A 17,075-nucleotide genomic window follows, 5' to 3' on the forward strand; every position below is an offset into this window, starting at 1 on the left:
GTGAATAATACTGGAAGAAAAGTTAGGAAGTAGTTTCCATGATATAGAAATGAAAAAAGACTTCCTGAACAAAACCACAGTAGGTCACAATCTTAAACAGTCACTCTACCAATGGGATCACATGAAGCTGAAGTGTTTCTTTACAGACATGCATACAATAAGCAAAGCCAATACATTACCCACAAAATGGGAGAAAATATTTGTGGTTTATCCAAGTGATAGAGGCCTAATCTCTAGAATCTACAAAGAACTCAAAAATCTAAACAGTAAGAAGTCAAACACCCCGCTTACTAAAAGGGGGCAAAGAGCTGAACAGGCAGTTCACAGAGGAAAAAATACAAATGGGAAACACACACTTATTAAAATGTTCCTCATCCCTAATCATCAGAGAAATGCAAATTAAAACAACTATGAGATTCCACTTTACCCCAATAAGGATAGCAAACATCAAAAAATCAAAAGAAAATAAATTCTGGTGAGGATGTGGAGAAGTAGGAACACTCATCCACTGTTGGTGGGAATGTAGGATGGTACAACCACTTTGTTTTTTTTGTTTTTTTTTTACCATGGATATAAATTTAGTAGGCATTTCCATTTCCCTTCATCATGAAATTTCCTTTGCAAATATAAACGTACAAATACTTTGCTTATTCTCTTGACACAAATCAAATCACACTGTCATGTTTGGCCACACTAAACATTGGCAACATATACATTTGCATCATCTTTTGAATGCCACAGTTTCATCATTGTATAAGCCCACCACGATTTATTTATTTGTCTTTTTTTTTTTAAATTTAATTTATTAGTTTTCTTTTCAGTAAATACAGGCAGTTTGGTACCATTATTTAGGCTCATCTGTGATCTACCCCCTCCCATTAGACCCTCCTTATTATTGAAAATGGGTTGTGCATTGTGGAGTTAGCCCCCAGTTATTAGTATGATAAATGTCTCTGAAAATCATGACCCAACATGTAACTCTGACATTCTTTCCGCCCAAGTGGTACAACCACTTTGGAAGGCAATATAGAGACCCCTGAAAAAGCTGACTATAGAGATACCAACAGATCCAGTAATTCTCTTACTGGGCATCTACCTTAAATCCTTCAAATTACATGCCACAGAGATTTGTTCAACCATGTTTGTAGCAGCTCAATTCATAATAGCTAAGAGCTGGAATCAACCCAGATGTCCATCACTAGAAGAATGGATAACTAAGATGTGGTATATCTACAATGACATTATATACAGCAGTAAGAAAAAAACAACACAATGGAATTTGAGGAAAAATGTTTGAACCTAGAACAGATCATTCTCAGTGAACTTAACCAATAACAGAAAAAAAATCGCCATATAGTCTCACTTATCTACAGCACCTAATCTGAATCTACCCAAGATACCTTACATACCCTGCAAGCATCTCATGGACTAGACACTAGGATTGATGGGGAGGGAGAGGAAGGCATCAAAGGGGTGGGAAACAGAAATCTAGACCCAACCATCAATAGTACCATAAAATTCTACTTTTGAAAAGGCAGAGCAAATGGCTGAAATGTCACCAGGCCCTTACAGGGAACACCTGAACCACAAGATACTGGAGAGGGTAGGATCAAGGCTAACCTTAATCTTCTACATCTCCCCTCCTTCCTCTCTCTCTCTCTCTCTCTCTCTCTTTCTCTTTCTCTTCTAACTCTTGTATGTTAGTTATCTTTTTCCTCATTTTCTTAAGACTTAATCAACTTTCTTTAATACTTAATCAACTTTGTCATTAAGCCTTCTTTACTCATACATTCATCTACATACTTTACCATACTATCTGTGTAACCATTTTGTGACAATGAGCTTTTGATCAGAGAGACCTACAAGGTTTCCTAAAAGACAGAATCTATATGAAAAGTGTACTTGATATGAATATGTGTACAAGTATGTATGTGGCTCACAGTCTCAGAGCTGCAGAATGACTTCTGTCCTGAGCAGTGCATGTTCAGGAAGGCTTTATCTTTGTGTTAGTATTGCAGCACTAACACAGTGGCAAATTCATTGTGGAAGTCCTCCACCAAGCCCACTGCCCTATACTGCATGGTCAAAAATAAACCATACTGCAGTGGGGGAATATTCAAGATACTGTTAAACTAAGACAACACCAGGAAAATTAAAGGTCTCTGTAAATTAGGAAGGCCAGCTTTTAAGGTTGAATGGCCCCCAGGGAAACACTAAAAGTAACTAACTTTATAGACAGGGAAAAATGCAAGATCCTCCTACTCTTAAAAGTTATAAAATGGCAAGCTCAGAGGGCTGCTCTGTAGCCCTGAGAGAAATATAAAACTCTTTTGGGGAGGGGAAAAAGAAAAAGCTCAGCTAGGTACACACAAGAAGCTTCAAGGCCAGAGATTACCCCCATACAGCTGTCTCCTAACACACCAACACACTCTCCTGGAATAAGGCTGGCAGAATTTAAAATTGGCAACACAAGACCACAGAAGGGGGTAAAAGGAGATATTGTTGTCTAGGCTACTGGAGAATTCCACCCTCCAGGGCCTGACACTGAGAAAGATGTCAAATGATAAAAAACACAAACCAAGATAGAAGTCTCACTGCAAGATGTTACAAATGCTTCTGAGTTAAATGACTACGATGAAAGTCACTCAAGACCTAAACCCAACCACATACCTACCAGAAGAGGAGGGAAAGCCCCTCCACACTTGCAGAGAAGGGTGATGCTGTCCTGCTGTGTTCCTCAGGGGAAAAAAATTAATCAGGAATAGCTAAATTCTGGAGCTTATACCACCCCCAGGGAAACCTCTGATGGCTCTGCTTTCCTGACTTCCCTGCCTTTCAGAGCTGGCCAGGGAGGGGGCGGGGGGGGGGTGCGGAAGGGGGTGGATCTACAGACACAGGAAACCTCAGAGTCCTGGTCCCAACATGATGAAATTGCTGAAGATAGATGAGGACTTATAAGAAATATATAATGGTTTAAAGTTCACCTTATCTTCCTATGCTTCTATGGAACTGCTAACAGACAGCAGCCCCAAGGTTTGTATTTAGATTGAAAAGTTCTCAATATTGAATTTGTCAGAAAATTTCTAAAACTTCTAAGAATATTCTAATCTGCTTTAATATTTTAAAGTGTGTGTTTCAGAAAGCTGATAAAAGGATGTTCCAAAACCCAACAAATGATAAAAATCTATATGTATATTCTACATAAATAATGTAAGTCAAGTCTGGTTTACTCTTTTATGAAGAGTCTTTTTTGAAGAGTCTTTTGAGGACAATAGACAAACCACTTAAATGGTCGTATTAAAAGGTCTTATGATAAGGAAAATAAAAATGTTACTGTTATTATAGTGAGATAAACTAGATAAAAGGATAAACTGAAGAAGAAACTTTAAATGTTGGATATTAAATGTTTGATAAGGAAGATTGTCACAAAATGGTTACACAGATAGTATGGTAAAGTATGTAGATGAATGTATGAGTAAAGAAGGCTTAATGACAAAGTTGATTAAGTCTTAAAGTGCTCAATCAGATTAAAGACTACTTGAGATTAAGATGACTATTAGCCTAGATCTTATATCAGACTAACAAGGAATGGCCCTAGCTAGTTGCAGGATGTTATGATATTTAGGTTAGAAATTTAAAACTTTAACTTACTGATGTTAATATGATCATAATAACAGTTATAAGGTTGCAAAGACTAGCTTTAAAGTACTCGACCAAGTTTTCTATGTTCCTGTATTTGTCAAAATTAATATGTTACTATACCTTCAAAAGAAAACAAACAAACAAACAAAAAAGAGACACTGTAACCTTAAGACCATTCTGGTCTTGTTTATGCTGGTTTACTGCATGATAATCATGGAGATTACTGTCTAAGTCATATAAAAGGTCATTTAGTTATTGTGGCTTTGTTCTTAGGAAAACCGAGGAACTTCTCTTATCCTAGGAAAGCATGCAATATACAAACAATATAGTTTGTCTGATCTTCATATATTCTACCAGTCATAAATATTGCCTTTATTAAACTTAAAAATGTTTCAATGATTAAAGGTAGTTTATGAAGAAATCACTTTATGTCTCTCATAATGTCTCTAATGTAAGTTGAAATCAGACTCATTTAGCTAAACAATGACCAGGTTTGGCTTTATTCTTAAGCTATGTATAGTCAGTCTCAGTCAAGGTTTTACTTCAGTAGTTGTCTTGGGCTGGAGAGATGGCTAAATGGTTAAGGCATTTGCCTGCAAAACTAAAGGACCCTGGTTCTATTTCCCAGAAACCATGTAAGCCAAATGCACAAGGGACACATGTGTCTGGATTTAGTTTGCAGTGGCTGGAGGCCCTTGTTTGCCCATTGTCCCTCTGTCACTCTTCTATCTTTATCTGTCTGGGCTTGCAAATAAAAAAATAAAAGCATTTGTTTCATTTCTAGTATCTTAAATTCATTGCTTATAAATATATTGATACTTAAGACACATTCCCTCCTTTAGTAAAATGATCTTAAACTCTGTTGTTTCTTTCCAGTCTGTGGGGTATTTTGTACCTACATGGGTATAAACACTAGCCAAAGTTGTTTTCAAACACAGATGCCAAGTTTTTATACTATCTTGTCTTTTCCTGACATACAGTTCCTAGATCAAATCAATTGATTTAAAGTTGTGGAGACAATATTGTTTGAGGGCTGCTAACAAACATATCCTGCCTATAGTTATAACTGAAAGATACTTAAAAGATAAAATGTGTATATTTTCTATGTTCTAGCTCTAGCTCACACAGTCACCTGACAACTAAATTAACTGATCATCAGAATGATTTAAAAATATTGTATCATTCTCTGGCCAGATCTGCTTTGCTAACCAGATGTGCCTTGCAATTTTTAAAATAAATCTGCTTTGTTAATCAGATATGTACAGTCTCTCTGAGTGAGTAATAACTATATGTAGAAGACAAGGTTAATTGGAAATATTGGAGTCAAAAGGATAACCAATATTTTGGGTTCTGCTCCTAGGTCAGAAGGCCACAGGAGATGATGGGACACTTGCTCACTTCTAGCCTCTGTTAAGTTGCCTCTCTTCTTGATCAAGGAGGACACAGAGACCCGGAGATGGACTCCAAATCAATGTATCTACAGTAGGAGAGTCACATAGGAGGAAAATCAGTCCTCCAGGATTCCCAGAAGAGAAAGGGCCACTTGCTTAGCATGGCCTTGACTTATCCTAGCAGATGACAATACTGAGGGTCACAGAACTCCTCACAGGTCCCTAAAGTCTCTCTTACAGAGCCATGAATGACCTCTAAAATATAGTACATAGTTAACTTTTGCTGCCTACATGGTCTTAAACACACAGTAAGAGGGTATAACTACAATATATTATCAAATAAACCAAGATTCAGACAAATAGACTGCCCTGCCTGATGCTGGCTTATAGTACTATGCTATTAACTCATGCCTTCTGCCTCCCCCTGGCCCTGATTAGTCAGCCACTGTTTGCCTTTAAATCAAAGATCCAAAATTGTCCTTACTGATTCTGCTTTCCTAATAGTTATATATTCATATTAGTCCAATCTCTCCTTGATATGTCTTATTAAAAGGAGGTATGTCACTAAGGAGAAATCTCAGAGCCAAGCCCTAAAGTACATTTAGGGAAAATCTAGAGCTTAGCCTTAAGATGTGAAAACAATTTAGAGTTATGAATGTTTGTACTTGCTAATGTTGGTGATGCTGGTTATTTGAAGATAACTCTGCTTAGATTTATAGAGGCAAGCCAGATTCTCCTGCAACTGATGATGCTTCCTTAAAATTTGTAATACAAGGGGACCCACATACCCTTGGGAAATTTGGGCCACACCCATCAGCCAAGCAATATAAACTCAGCACACCAGAATCAAGAAGACAGTATGCTCAGACAACTGTAATAGCTAACAGGTCACCAGGGACTGAGAGGGTCCCCCTAAAGTCAAGTCCTGGAGGATACCTGCCCCTGCCAAAAAGACTGTGGCCTTGCTCCATACATGACAGAAGCCTGAGAACTTCAACATGAGATGCCCCCCAAAATCAGACACCTGGGTAGGAACCTAACTTCTTCTATCTGCTGGAGCAATCGGCTCATTTTATAACCTTGTGGGATCTACAGAAAAACTTTAGTTCCAAGAGATATTTTTTAACCCCGAACAAATAAAGTTCATTACTATTGCCTCATATTACACCCTTTTTCTTCCATAAGAATATCTGTTTCTTTTTGAGGAATGTGATATAACCCCTTCTCTATAATTGCAAAAATGTCCTGTGATCTCCTCCTCACAATAGGATTAGTCACAGACACTCTTGCTGACTAATCTTACTCAGAGAAGGCACTCCTGGCTCCCTTTATTTGGCTTTATTTTATTTTAATAATTCTTTTTTATCATTATCCATATTTGCAAGGCCACCAATCATGAACCCGTTCCTGCAACTGATAATTAAATACAAGATTTTGTGGTAACAATGTCAGTGTTTCCAATGACAACAGACATACATATGGCTTTCATTGCCATGTTTACCCAAGACTCTATAGGTCTTACAGACCTTTAGACCTAGGGCCTGCCCCCTATGTAGACTACATAGGGACACTGGCTAGCTCCTTTAATGGGACTTCTCATAATAATTATGCTGGGACTTAGGTTAAAATCCTACTTTCTAAGTTGTCTATCCAGATTCATCCAATCAAGGAGGGAAATAATTAAAATACAGGTGATACCCCTGTACTAGCCATTATATACAAAATATTAAGGCATATAATGATTAAATGGAGGGAATGTGGTAGAAAAGAAGCTAAAAGTTGAATTCACTCATTGAGTTACTATAAGAGTTAATTACTGAAAAGCTAAAACTTAGCCTTATAAGCAGTTGGAAAAATCCCAAAGGAAATATCCAGAAAGGGTCCAAAGGGATGATAAGAAGGAAAGACAGTTTAGGCTAAAACAAAGTAAAATGGAGCTCATTATTAGGGTGGCCTGACTACAGAAATGATTGATATGCAACTTGCCACATCTTGTTTGTTCATTTACCCCTCCCCTTGGCTATGAAAACTATAAAATGGGAATCAAACCTCAGCTCAGTGTCGGAGCCTCTTTGGAGGGCTACCTCAAGGTCCTTTTCCCCCAGGTAATAAAATTCTCTACTTTCACTCATACTGTGATCTTTCAAGATCACAAGGAGGTGCATGTGTCTGGAGCTCATTTGCAGTAACTGGAGGCCCTGGCACACCCATTCTCACTCTATTTATCTGCCTTTTCCTGTCTGTGTTAAATAAATAAATAAATAATTTTTTTTAATTCCCTTAATTTTGCCAAATGACCCAGTCAGGGAAAGAGGGAAAAGTAACTTCCAGTTAATAATCAAGTAATTAGAAAATTCCTGGCATGCTTTTGCTACCATGTGAATTGAAGGTGTTTAGACCAAAAACGGTAGATTAAAGCCAAGACTAGGGAGATAGTTTATCAAAACAAAGTGCTTGGCTCCAAAGCATGAGCCCCAGAGCTCGACTTTCAGTACCCACATAAAAACACATGGTGAGGCATACTTATAACTCCAGCTCTATGATGATGCAGGAGAGAGGATCCCTGGGACTCACTAGAAGCTAGTGTAGACTACCTGGTGAACCGCAGGAAATAAGAGACTCAGTCTCAAAGTTAGATGATACATTCCTGAGGAATACAGCTAAGGATGTCCCCAGGTTTTCACATGCATGTGCATATGGGTGCATATAAACCCCCATATACATGTGAACTCTCATTAACAATCATATAAGTATCTGAAAGTAAGTACAGAGGATATTAAGCCAGTACTTATCATAAAGTGTGATCAGTATTACACAGGAGCAGCTGGATGCAAGTGAGCTTTTTTGAAGAGTGAAGACTCATGTGGAAGCAGATGCCATTCTGAGGAAGTGAACTGAGTGTTGGATGAGCAGGTGATGTAGACAAAAGCTAGCCTATATTAAAAGAGTGTGACTAATGGCAATGTATGTGGGTGTAGCTGGAGAAATCAAGAGACGAAACTATACAACGACAGGTCAGTAACGATTTCAAAAGATTACAGAGCACACTCCATTGAAAATAATTGAGCTACAATTATCTAAAGTGGGGCTAATAACACAGAATGCAATAAAGGAAGAATGCAAGGCACTGATTTTCAGATGTGGGGAGAGCTTACTGGGCCTTGTACCACAGTTTCAGATTCAGTAAGTTCCAACATGAGGACTGGAAAATTTACATGTGTAACAAGTTTCTAAGTAATACACATTATGCAGGCCAGATGAACATATCTTGAGAACCAGTGGTAAAGAAAACATTAATCAGAAACCTTAGCTGGGTATGGACTGAGATGTGATGAAGTGTCAAGAACAGACCAGAGCAGAAAAGATTTGCAAAGACAAAGATATCTAATGATTTGGTCTTTCATTTTTGCCCTCCCTTGGATTTGTTGCTGGGGATCCTTGTTGATCTGTGGAACAGCCTCCCAACTCAAAAACCAAGGAAGGTATTCATACAAAATCCAGTGTAAGTTGATTTGGCCATGTTTGTAAAGCTTATATAGTTGTCCCTATGTCATTAGAAACTCCAGAAATATTTTAAGCAAGACATAAATATGATATTTCTCTTTCTGCAAGAAAACCCTAAGAGAACACAATGTTAATAATGTCTTAGATGAGAAATATAATTATAATGAAATATTTCTGTTTACAGTGATGATGGACAAAGTTGGGTAGCTCTCTCCATTATCTAAGAAGCATGCTTACTAAATCATGAGGAAATGAGAAATAATTCATGACTAGTAAGTCTTGAGTTGGGAAAGGTATTGGATATAAGAAATACTGACAGAAAATTCTTTTGAAGGAACAGGCTGAGGAAACATGAGTGATGGATTTAGTTTATTCCATGTTGTCTTTGAGGTACTTTGGAGATATGTATGAGTAAAACATACCAGCGGGAATAAGATATACATAAAGCTGAGGGCTGAAGATAGAGAATGGTGGAAATTCTATAGCAGAATCATAATGAAGCCCTGATAGGGTAATTGGGTTGAAGAAAATACACAAAAGGAGCTTAGGGTATTGATCTCATTATGGGTGTATTTCTAAGTTACATTGAAATGTGTATGTTCATGAATGTGCAGATTATAATGAGGTTATACAAAAAGACTTTTGATTACAGTCATCATTCTGATTTAATATGAAACACATTAAATGTTAAAACCAAGGTTAAAAAAATACAGTAGACATGAATAAGTGACCCAAATCAGTATACATGTATAGGATGGTACTCACATGACAAAAAGAAAAAAGTGAATAAAAAATTTGAATATATATATATATATATATATATATATATATATATAGTCAGTAGTCTTACCTAAATATGACTACTTTTTGAAAAGTAGAAACTACACAGTTACTACTTGTTTGTTAAAGCAGGGTGCTACAGGGATTATGTCCAGGCCCTTTCCAAATGCTAGACAAAATCCTAACCACTGAGCATCAGCCCCAATTCCCTATTCCAGCAATTGGCATGCCATTTTTTATGGTTCTAATTCATCATTTCCTATCTCTCCTTTTCTGCTCTATAAACAAATAATCAATATAAAAAGGATAAAAAAAAAAACAAGCAAGCTAAAATCTTCAAATGTGAGTCCCAGAAAGACCTATTAAAAGAGTACTAATCAAATATATATATATATATATATATATATATATATATATATATATATATATATATATATATATATATGAAGACAAATTTATGCTTAGAGAGATGTGAACTAAGGTTCCTTTGTCCTGACTGCAGATATGTCCCACTGGCTGCTTATTGTGAGTGCTGTAGTGAGTATAGCTTACACACCCTGTGCAGGTTTCATTCCATATTAATCAGGAATTAACACCTGGATTTCTGTTTGCAAATTTAGTTTATAAACTACACTCTCTGTAGTTTCACTAGAAGTTGGGCCATAGTTAAGGCTCTTGCTTGAGAGAATATCTGCTCCAGGATATTTCAACAGTCTTTCTTATGGATTGGATAATCTCAGGCTAATGAATGCTATTTAGGATCTTTCAAGAAAGTATAAGGGTAATTGTCTTCCAGTTGTGCCTGGTTCATAAGGAACTGCTGGTAGCAAATACAAGGAAATAGATTGTGATGAAAAGTCAGAGAATAAATTGTAATAACCTGTATTGAAACATAACCATTTGCTCCCTCTGACTTTACAAAGATGCAAACTAGTAAATTACCATTTTTACTTCTCCAACTTCAGTTAAGTCCCTGATTAGTGAACAGTATATTAATAGTAATTAAAGTAAAATTCAAGTTTTTAATTTGGCTCCAACTCATGTAAATAACCATATTTTGTATGAACTTCAAACTGTTCAAATGTAAATGCACTTTTTTGTTCATTTTTATTTATTTATTTGAGAGTGAAAGACACAGAGAGAAAGGCAGAGAGAGAGAGAGAATGGGCGCGCCAGGGCCTCCAGCCACTGCAAACGAACTCCAGACGCATGTGCACCTTGTGTGTCTGGCTAATGTGGGACTTGGGGAATTGAGCCTTGAACTGGGATCCTTAAGCTTCACAGGCAAGCGCTTAACTGCTAACCCATCTCTCCAGCCCATAAATGCACTTTTAAGCAGAAGTTCGAAAAACAACAGAGTAAATCTAGAATATAGGATATTATGTAGTAAATTCCAAATATTAAAGGTTTGAAGAATATAGTTTTTTTATTTATGTTACTATTCTACTTTTACCCCAACATAATCTCTCTCTAACAAAGAACTCTCTTATTTTGTAAGTACTATAAAAAGCTAATAGAAATAAAGTATCGTCAAAACAACATGCAAATTGCCTTTAGTTTCTACTTCTGTTGATAAGAATTTCTATTCAATTACATAATGTTATTTTTCTTTGTTTGTTTTTCAATATTAGGAATTGAAACAAGGCCTTTCACATGGTGGACTTGTATGTAAAGACTTGTATCCTAGATTTTTTTAGCTTCATTTTGAGACAGAACCTCACCAATTTTCCAAGGCTAGATTTGTACTTGTGGTTCTCCCACACCATCTTTTTCAAGTATCTTGGAAAATGGCCCTGCACCACCAGGACTGGCTTCACAATGTTTTACAAAGAAAATTATTTTTATTAATTTGTAGAATTGTTACCTGAGTAATTATTATTGCCTAACATTATAGAGATTTTCAAAAAAAATCACAAAACACAACATGAAATGCAATGCTATTCTATTTAGCATATAAGAATTCATTTAAAAAACAAATTAATTGAAACCATCAGCTAAGGAGTTTGGAAAAAAAAGTTTTTGTTTTCTGGCCAGTAAAGGATGCTTACTTTCTTTAGAAGAAACACAAGTACCTTATAAACTTACTTTAAAAAGACTTCAAAGAAGAAAACAAAAAAATCTTTTTGAATTAATATGATTATTATTTTTTATTCATCATTTTATTGTATTTCCACATATAAATGTGATGATCTTATGGCTATTATAAAAGTAATAGGTATCCTATCTTATAATAAGAATTTAGAATATATATTACTCAATCTCTTTTTGATTAGCAAGTGAGCATTGTGGAAATGAAATCATATCCCAATTTAAAAATTAAGACCAGTTATCTGAAGATATTAAAACACATTGAATACAGATAAATTCAAAATAGGTATCTTTCTCTAGTGGGGATTTATACTTCCATCATATATTTTATATTAATTTAGACTAATATAAATTTTGAATATGATTACTGACAATAGATATTTGAATGATGCCACTATTCTTTATAATTGTTAACCCATTGCTATTAAAATAATTAATTTTCATAACAATAGACTACAGACAATAAGCATTGAGGAAATGGACTTACATGATCAATTAGTTCACGAACCATTCCATTCCATTGTCCATTCGCATCATCCTGGGCTCCATATTTCCCATCCTCCACAAGCCTAATTTCATATGTAAAGCCAAGTATTGTAGAGAGTTCTCTAAGGAGATCAATGCAATAGCCCTCGAATCGATCATTCCCATAGAGAGGTTTGTCAGACTTCTTAAACAGGACATAGGGTTCTTCCTAGAACATTGAACATGAAGGAAGGAGATAGCAATTAATCATGAAATATTATCAGAATCATAGCTTTTCTTGGAAGATAGAAAGTATTTCATCAAGTTATGACAATATCAATTTAGTATTCTAATAATATTTGATATGGTTTGAAATATTGAGAAGAGAGATTCTGAGACTCCTTCATGATAAGTGTTTCACAAAACAGTATTTTACCATAAAACTTATACCATGAACACATAATAAAAATTATATAATTTCTGGGCTGGTGAGATGGCTTAGTGGTTAAGTGCTTGCCTGTGAATCCTAAGGACCCCAGTTCGAGGCTCAGTTCCCCAGGACCCATGTTATCCAGATCCACAAGGGGGAGCATACATCTGGAATTCATCTGCAGTGGCCTAAAGCCCTGGCATGCCCATTCTCTCTCTCTCCTCTCTCTCTCTCCCTCTCTCTCTCTCTCTCTGCCTTGTTCTCTGTCGGTTGCTCTCAAATAAATAAATAAATAAGTTATATAATTTCTATTATCATAACAGATAATGTAATGTGATATGTGACACATGGTATAATATAATATATAATTTTACCATGATTATTTTTGCGAGTTGAATGTAGACACATGTGTTTGAGTACTTAGTCCCCAGTTGGTGGCACTATTTGTGAAGTTTGTGGAACCTTTAGAAGTTACAGCATTGATGAAAGAAGTATGATATACTAGGAAACAGGGCATGAGATTTTACAGCTCTACCCTTCCAGCTGTCTCTTGATAGTTCATTTATGCTGATCTAATAATGTTTTGCAGGCTGTCTGGTCCTGCTATGTTTTCTTCACTGGGATGAAACTTCCCCTGGAAATGGTAAGCCAAAGTAAACTCCTTCCTTTCTGTTGTCCTTCTGGTTGGGTGTTTTTGCACCAGCAATAAGAAATTAACTGATAGTGAAAACAATAATCCAATTTGACTTATACCAGTTAATTATACCTTTTGTCTTTTTTCAGTGAGATCTATGAATGTGATAAATGAAAACAATGTCTTGACTAATTGCTTGTCATTTCTAATTGTACTAAGGATTTTCAACATTCATGCCTTTATTTTGTCATAAAAACATGAAATTTAGAAATAAATATTGGAAAAGGGGAAAGTAGCAGCTATCTTAAAATATAGATATCTAAACAAGCACTCATCAGCTGCTTATGAGCTGCAAATTCAGCCATTATCATCTTGTAGAGTTCCTGCTGTGACCCAGCTCCCTCTTTCTATTGTGAAGGAAAGGAATCCAAGCATCATGGTATTCATGTTGTAGAGAAAGAAGCAAATATGAAATGCAAAAATGTAAAAGAACATGTAATGCCAGGTGTGGGATAGTGTAGAAAGCATACAATAATTCAGCAACACAGAGGAAAAACTACAAGGTACTTGTTAAGACAAGAGTAGACAAGACAATATTGGGTAATATATCTGAAAAGGTTTCTGAGGATACAAGATAAGGTCAAGCCAAAAAGATAAGAAAAGATGTAGGGGGTTGAAAATGTTAAAGAACATTTCAAGTCATATGGCCAGGGAAAATTTAAGAAATCTGGGGACTTCTAGGTCAGATGACTGCATAGGAGTCACACAAATCCAGCCTGAAAAGTGAAGATGTATAGGCTTTTATCGGCCACAGCACAGAAGCAGGAGAGACTAAGATCTATCAGAAAGGAGGAAATCGTCCAGAATCCCACTGAAGAGCTTGTGGATCTGACCCAATCTGCTCAGACCTGCACGGATTTGCATGCCTACCTGGCACCCAGCTGCAGGAGCAGAGACCAACCAAGGGGATTTTCCAACCTTATCAGACTCTTTGCAAACTCAAGAAACATGAAGGGAAGACAGCAGAGGAGCTGCTGAAGGGGACACAGGCAGGACAAGCTGAAAAATTACAGTACATCTCCAGAATTCCTGAACTCTCCCATCCCCCAGCTGACAGCAGCATGACTCTGGTGAACACGTTCAGCTCCCAGTAACAGGACATCCAGCACAGATGATCAGAATGCCAGTTTCACAGCAGAGTACTGAGGGATGGAGATGGGCACTCAGCATTGGTGAGATTGGAAGCCACCATAAAAGGTAACAAGACTAACTGACAAAGAGCAGGTACATGGGCCTGCACTGGAAGTACTAAGTGCTAATCTCACTCTCCATGCCAGGACAGGTTATGGGCAACATATTCTTGGCTGGCTATACAATTCTCAATTAAGCTGTATTTGCGGGTTGATTATTGTTGCCTTTGTTGCTTTCAGATTCGTAGGGCCTTTGTCTTTTTCTGCTGTCATTATTGGAGGCAGGGTTTGACTCAGACCCAGACTGACATGGAACCCATTTCAGAACAGAAATCTCAACCTCCCAGCTGACAGGATTAAGGGTATAGAGCAACATACACAGTTTAGGATTTTTGGCCTCACAAGGTTATCTGGTTGTTTCAATCCCCACACTTGCATACTTTGTGTTGGTTTTAATTGAGTGTGTATATTCCTCAGTTGAATTTTAGAATTTGCCAGTAAATTGCTCCACCCAGCCCACCAGAATACTTGAATAGCAGGCAAATTCAACACCTAGGATTACTTCTGCAGATGGATTGGGCTAAAAGAACTGCACTTGGCACCTTAAACTTCTACTCTGAAGGTACATAAAGTTGGATTTCCAAATCTAAAAGCACCAGAGATTATCAGAAAACCCAAACATCAAATCAACTCAGTATGCAAAAATCACAAAATTATAATACAAGAAACACAGAGAATCAAGACAATACTATCCCACTAAAAATTATAAATCTATCAGAAATGGCCAATGAGACTGTTTTAGATGAAATACCTGATAAAGATTTCAAGAAAAAAAAATATTTTATCTATGCTCAAAGAAATCAAAGGAATCAAAGAAGAAAACAAAGGAATTAAGGATGAAAGAAAAATCCTGAAGGAATCCCAAGAAAATTCAGGGAACCAGATTAATGCAATAAGGAGAACATTATAAGACATGAATAAGGAAACAGGAATACTAACAAAAACCAGGAAGAAATTCTAGCACAGAAAAACATAGTTAGTCAAATAATAAACTATGGAAAGTCTCACCAAAAGAATGGATGAAGGAGAGGACAAAATATCTAAACTAGAAGACCAGGTGGCAAATCTAATATAGTCCAACAAAGAGTAAGACAAGCTAATAGGAAGGTATGAATGGGAATTTCAAGATTTCCGGGACATTATGAAAAGATCAAACATAAGAATTCAGGGCATAGTAGAAGGAGAAGTGCTTCAATCCAGAGGCTTACCAGGTGTTTGCAACAAAGAAAATTTCCCTCAAATTGGGAAAGAAATTCCAATGCAGATACACAAACCTTTTAGAACACCAAACAGACAAAACCTAGAAAGAACCTCTCATTGTCATGTTATACTTAAACTACTAAACATGCAAACTAAAGAAATATATATTGAAAGCAGAGAGAAAAAGCAAGTCACATATAAAGGCAAGCCCATCAGGATCACAGTAGTTTATTCAATGCAAACTTTAAAAGTCAGAAGGGATTGGAATGATGTATTTAAAGTTCTGAAAGATAACTGTCAAAAAAGAAGACTTTATCTTGTAAAGCTATCTATCCACATTGAAGGAGAAATAAGGACTTTCCAGAGTAAAAACAGGCAAAAGGAATTTATAATAAGTAATCCAGCCCTACAGAAAATACTTGAAGGAATCCTTCACACTGAAGAGAAAGCAAAGCATACATGAGGAAACAGGAAAAAATAAATGATATTCAAATAACAAAATAAGCTAGTAATGGGAAAAAGGAAGCGCTACAAAACAAGAATGGCTAGGATAAACACATGCCTTTCAATAATAACTCATTATCAATGGTCTCAATGTCCCAACCAAAAGACACGGGGTTGCAGACAAGATTAAAAGGAAGGATTCTACTGTGTATTGCCTCCAGGAAACTCTTGTCTCAATAAAAAATAGACACTGCCTTAGGGTGAAAGGATGGGAAATGATATTTCAAGCAAATGGGCATAGGAAACAAGCAGGTGGTTGCTATCCTAATATCTGACAGGGCAGACTTCAGACCAACATTAGTGAGTAAAGATAAAGAAGGTCACTTTATACTGATTAAAGGGACACTCAAGCAGGAGGATATTAAAATCCTAAACATATACACACCTAACATGGGAGCTCCCAATTTCATCAAACAAACACTATTAGATTTAAGATCCCAGATATCTGCAGAGAATTCCATGCTAATGCTTGGATATACATTTTTTCTCAACAGAAAAAGGAACATTCTCCAAAACAGACCACATAGTAGGACACAAAGAAAATTTTAACAAATACAGGAAAATGAAATAATCTCTTTTATTCTATCTGACCACAATGGGATTAAACTATAAATCAGCAACAAGAAAAACTACAGAGCATAAGAAATTCATAGAGACTGAACAGTACACCTTTGAATGATGAATGGGCCATTGAAGAAATAAAAAACTAACATCAATAAAGAACATACCAGAAAGATTATTCACCCCAACCAAGTAGGCTTTATCCCAGTGATGCAAGGATGGTTCAAAATATGCAAATTTATAAATGTAATATAGTACATAAATGGACTGAAGGACAAATATGCCATGACCATCTGAATAAATACAGAAAAAGCATTCATCAAAGCCCAACATCCCTTTATGGTTAAAGTCCTACAGAAACTGGGAATAGAAGAAATATATGTCAACATAATAAAAAACTATTTATACTAAACCTAAAGCCAAAATAATACTAAATTGGGAAAAATTGAAGTTTTTCTGTTAAATTCAGAAACAAGACAAGGGTATCCCCTGTCCCCACTTTTATTAAATATAGTACTGGATGTCTTAGCTATAGCAATAATGCAAGAGACACTCATAAAAGGGATATACATTGGAAAGGAAGAGATCAAATTATCATTCTTTGCAGATGATATTATAAAGACCCT

At 36.2% G+C, this 17,075-nt stretch overlaps 1 protein-coding gene across 5 annotated transcripts in view; it reads right to left on the reverse strand.

The window, feature by feature from the left end:
- Grik2 (glutamate ionotropic receptor kainate type subunit 2) overlaps window positions 1–17,075 on the reverse strand; it is a 744,982-nt gene that overhangs the window by 234,764 nt on the left and 493,143 nt on the right. For all 5 annotated transcript variants that reach the window (XM_004660601.2, XM_045155009.1, XM_045155007.1 and 2 more), the window contains one exon: window positions 11,893–12,099. In XM_004660601.2, coding sequence (XP_004660658.1) covers window positions 11,893–12,099 — 207 coding nt within the window. The remainder of the gene's footprint in view (window positions 1–11,892; window positions 12,100–17,075) is intronic.

The sequence above is a fragment of the Jaculus jaculus genome, chromosome 7 (assembly GCF_020740685.1).
Source record: "Jaculus jaculus isolate mJacJac1 chromosome 7, mJacJac1.mat.Y.cur, whole genome shotgun sequence".
Lineage (NCBI taxonomy): Eukaryota > Metazoa > Chordata > Mammalia > Rodentia > Dipodidae > Jaculus > Jaculus jaculus.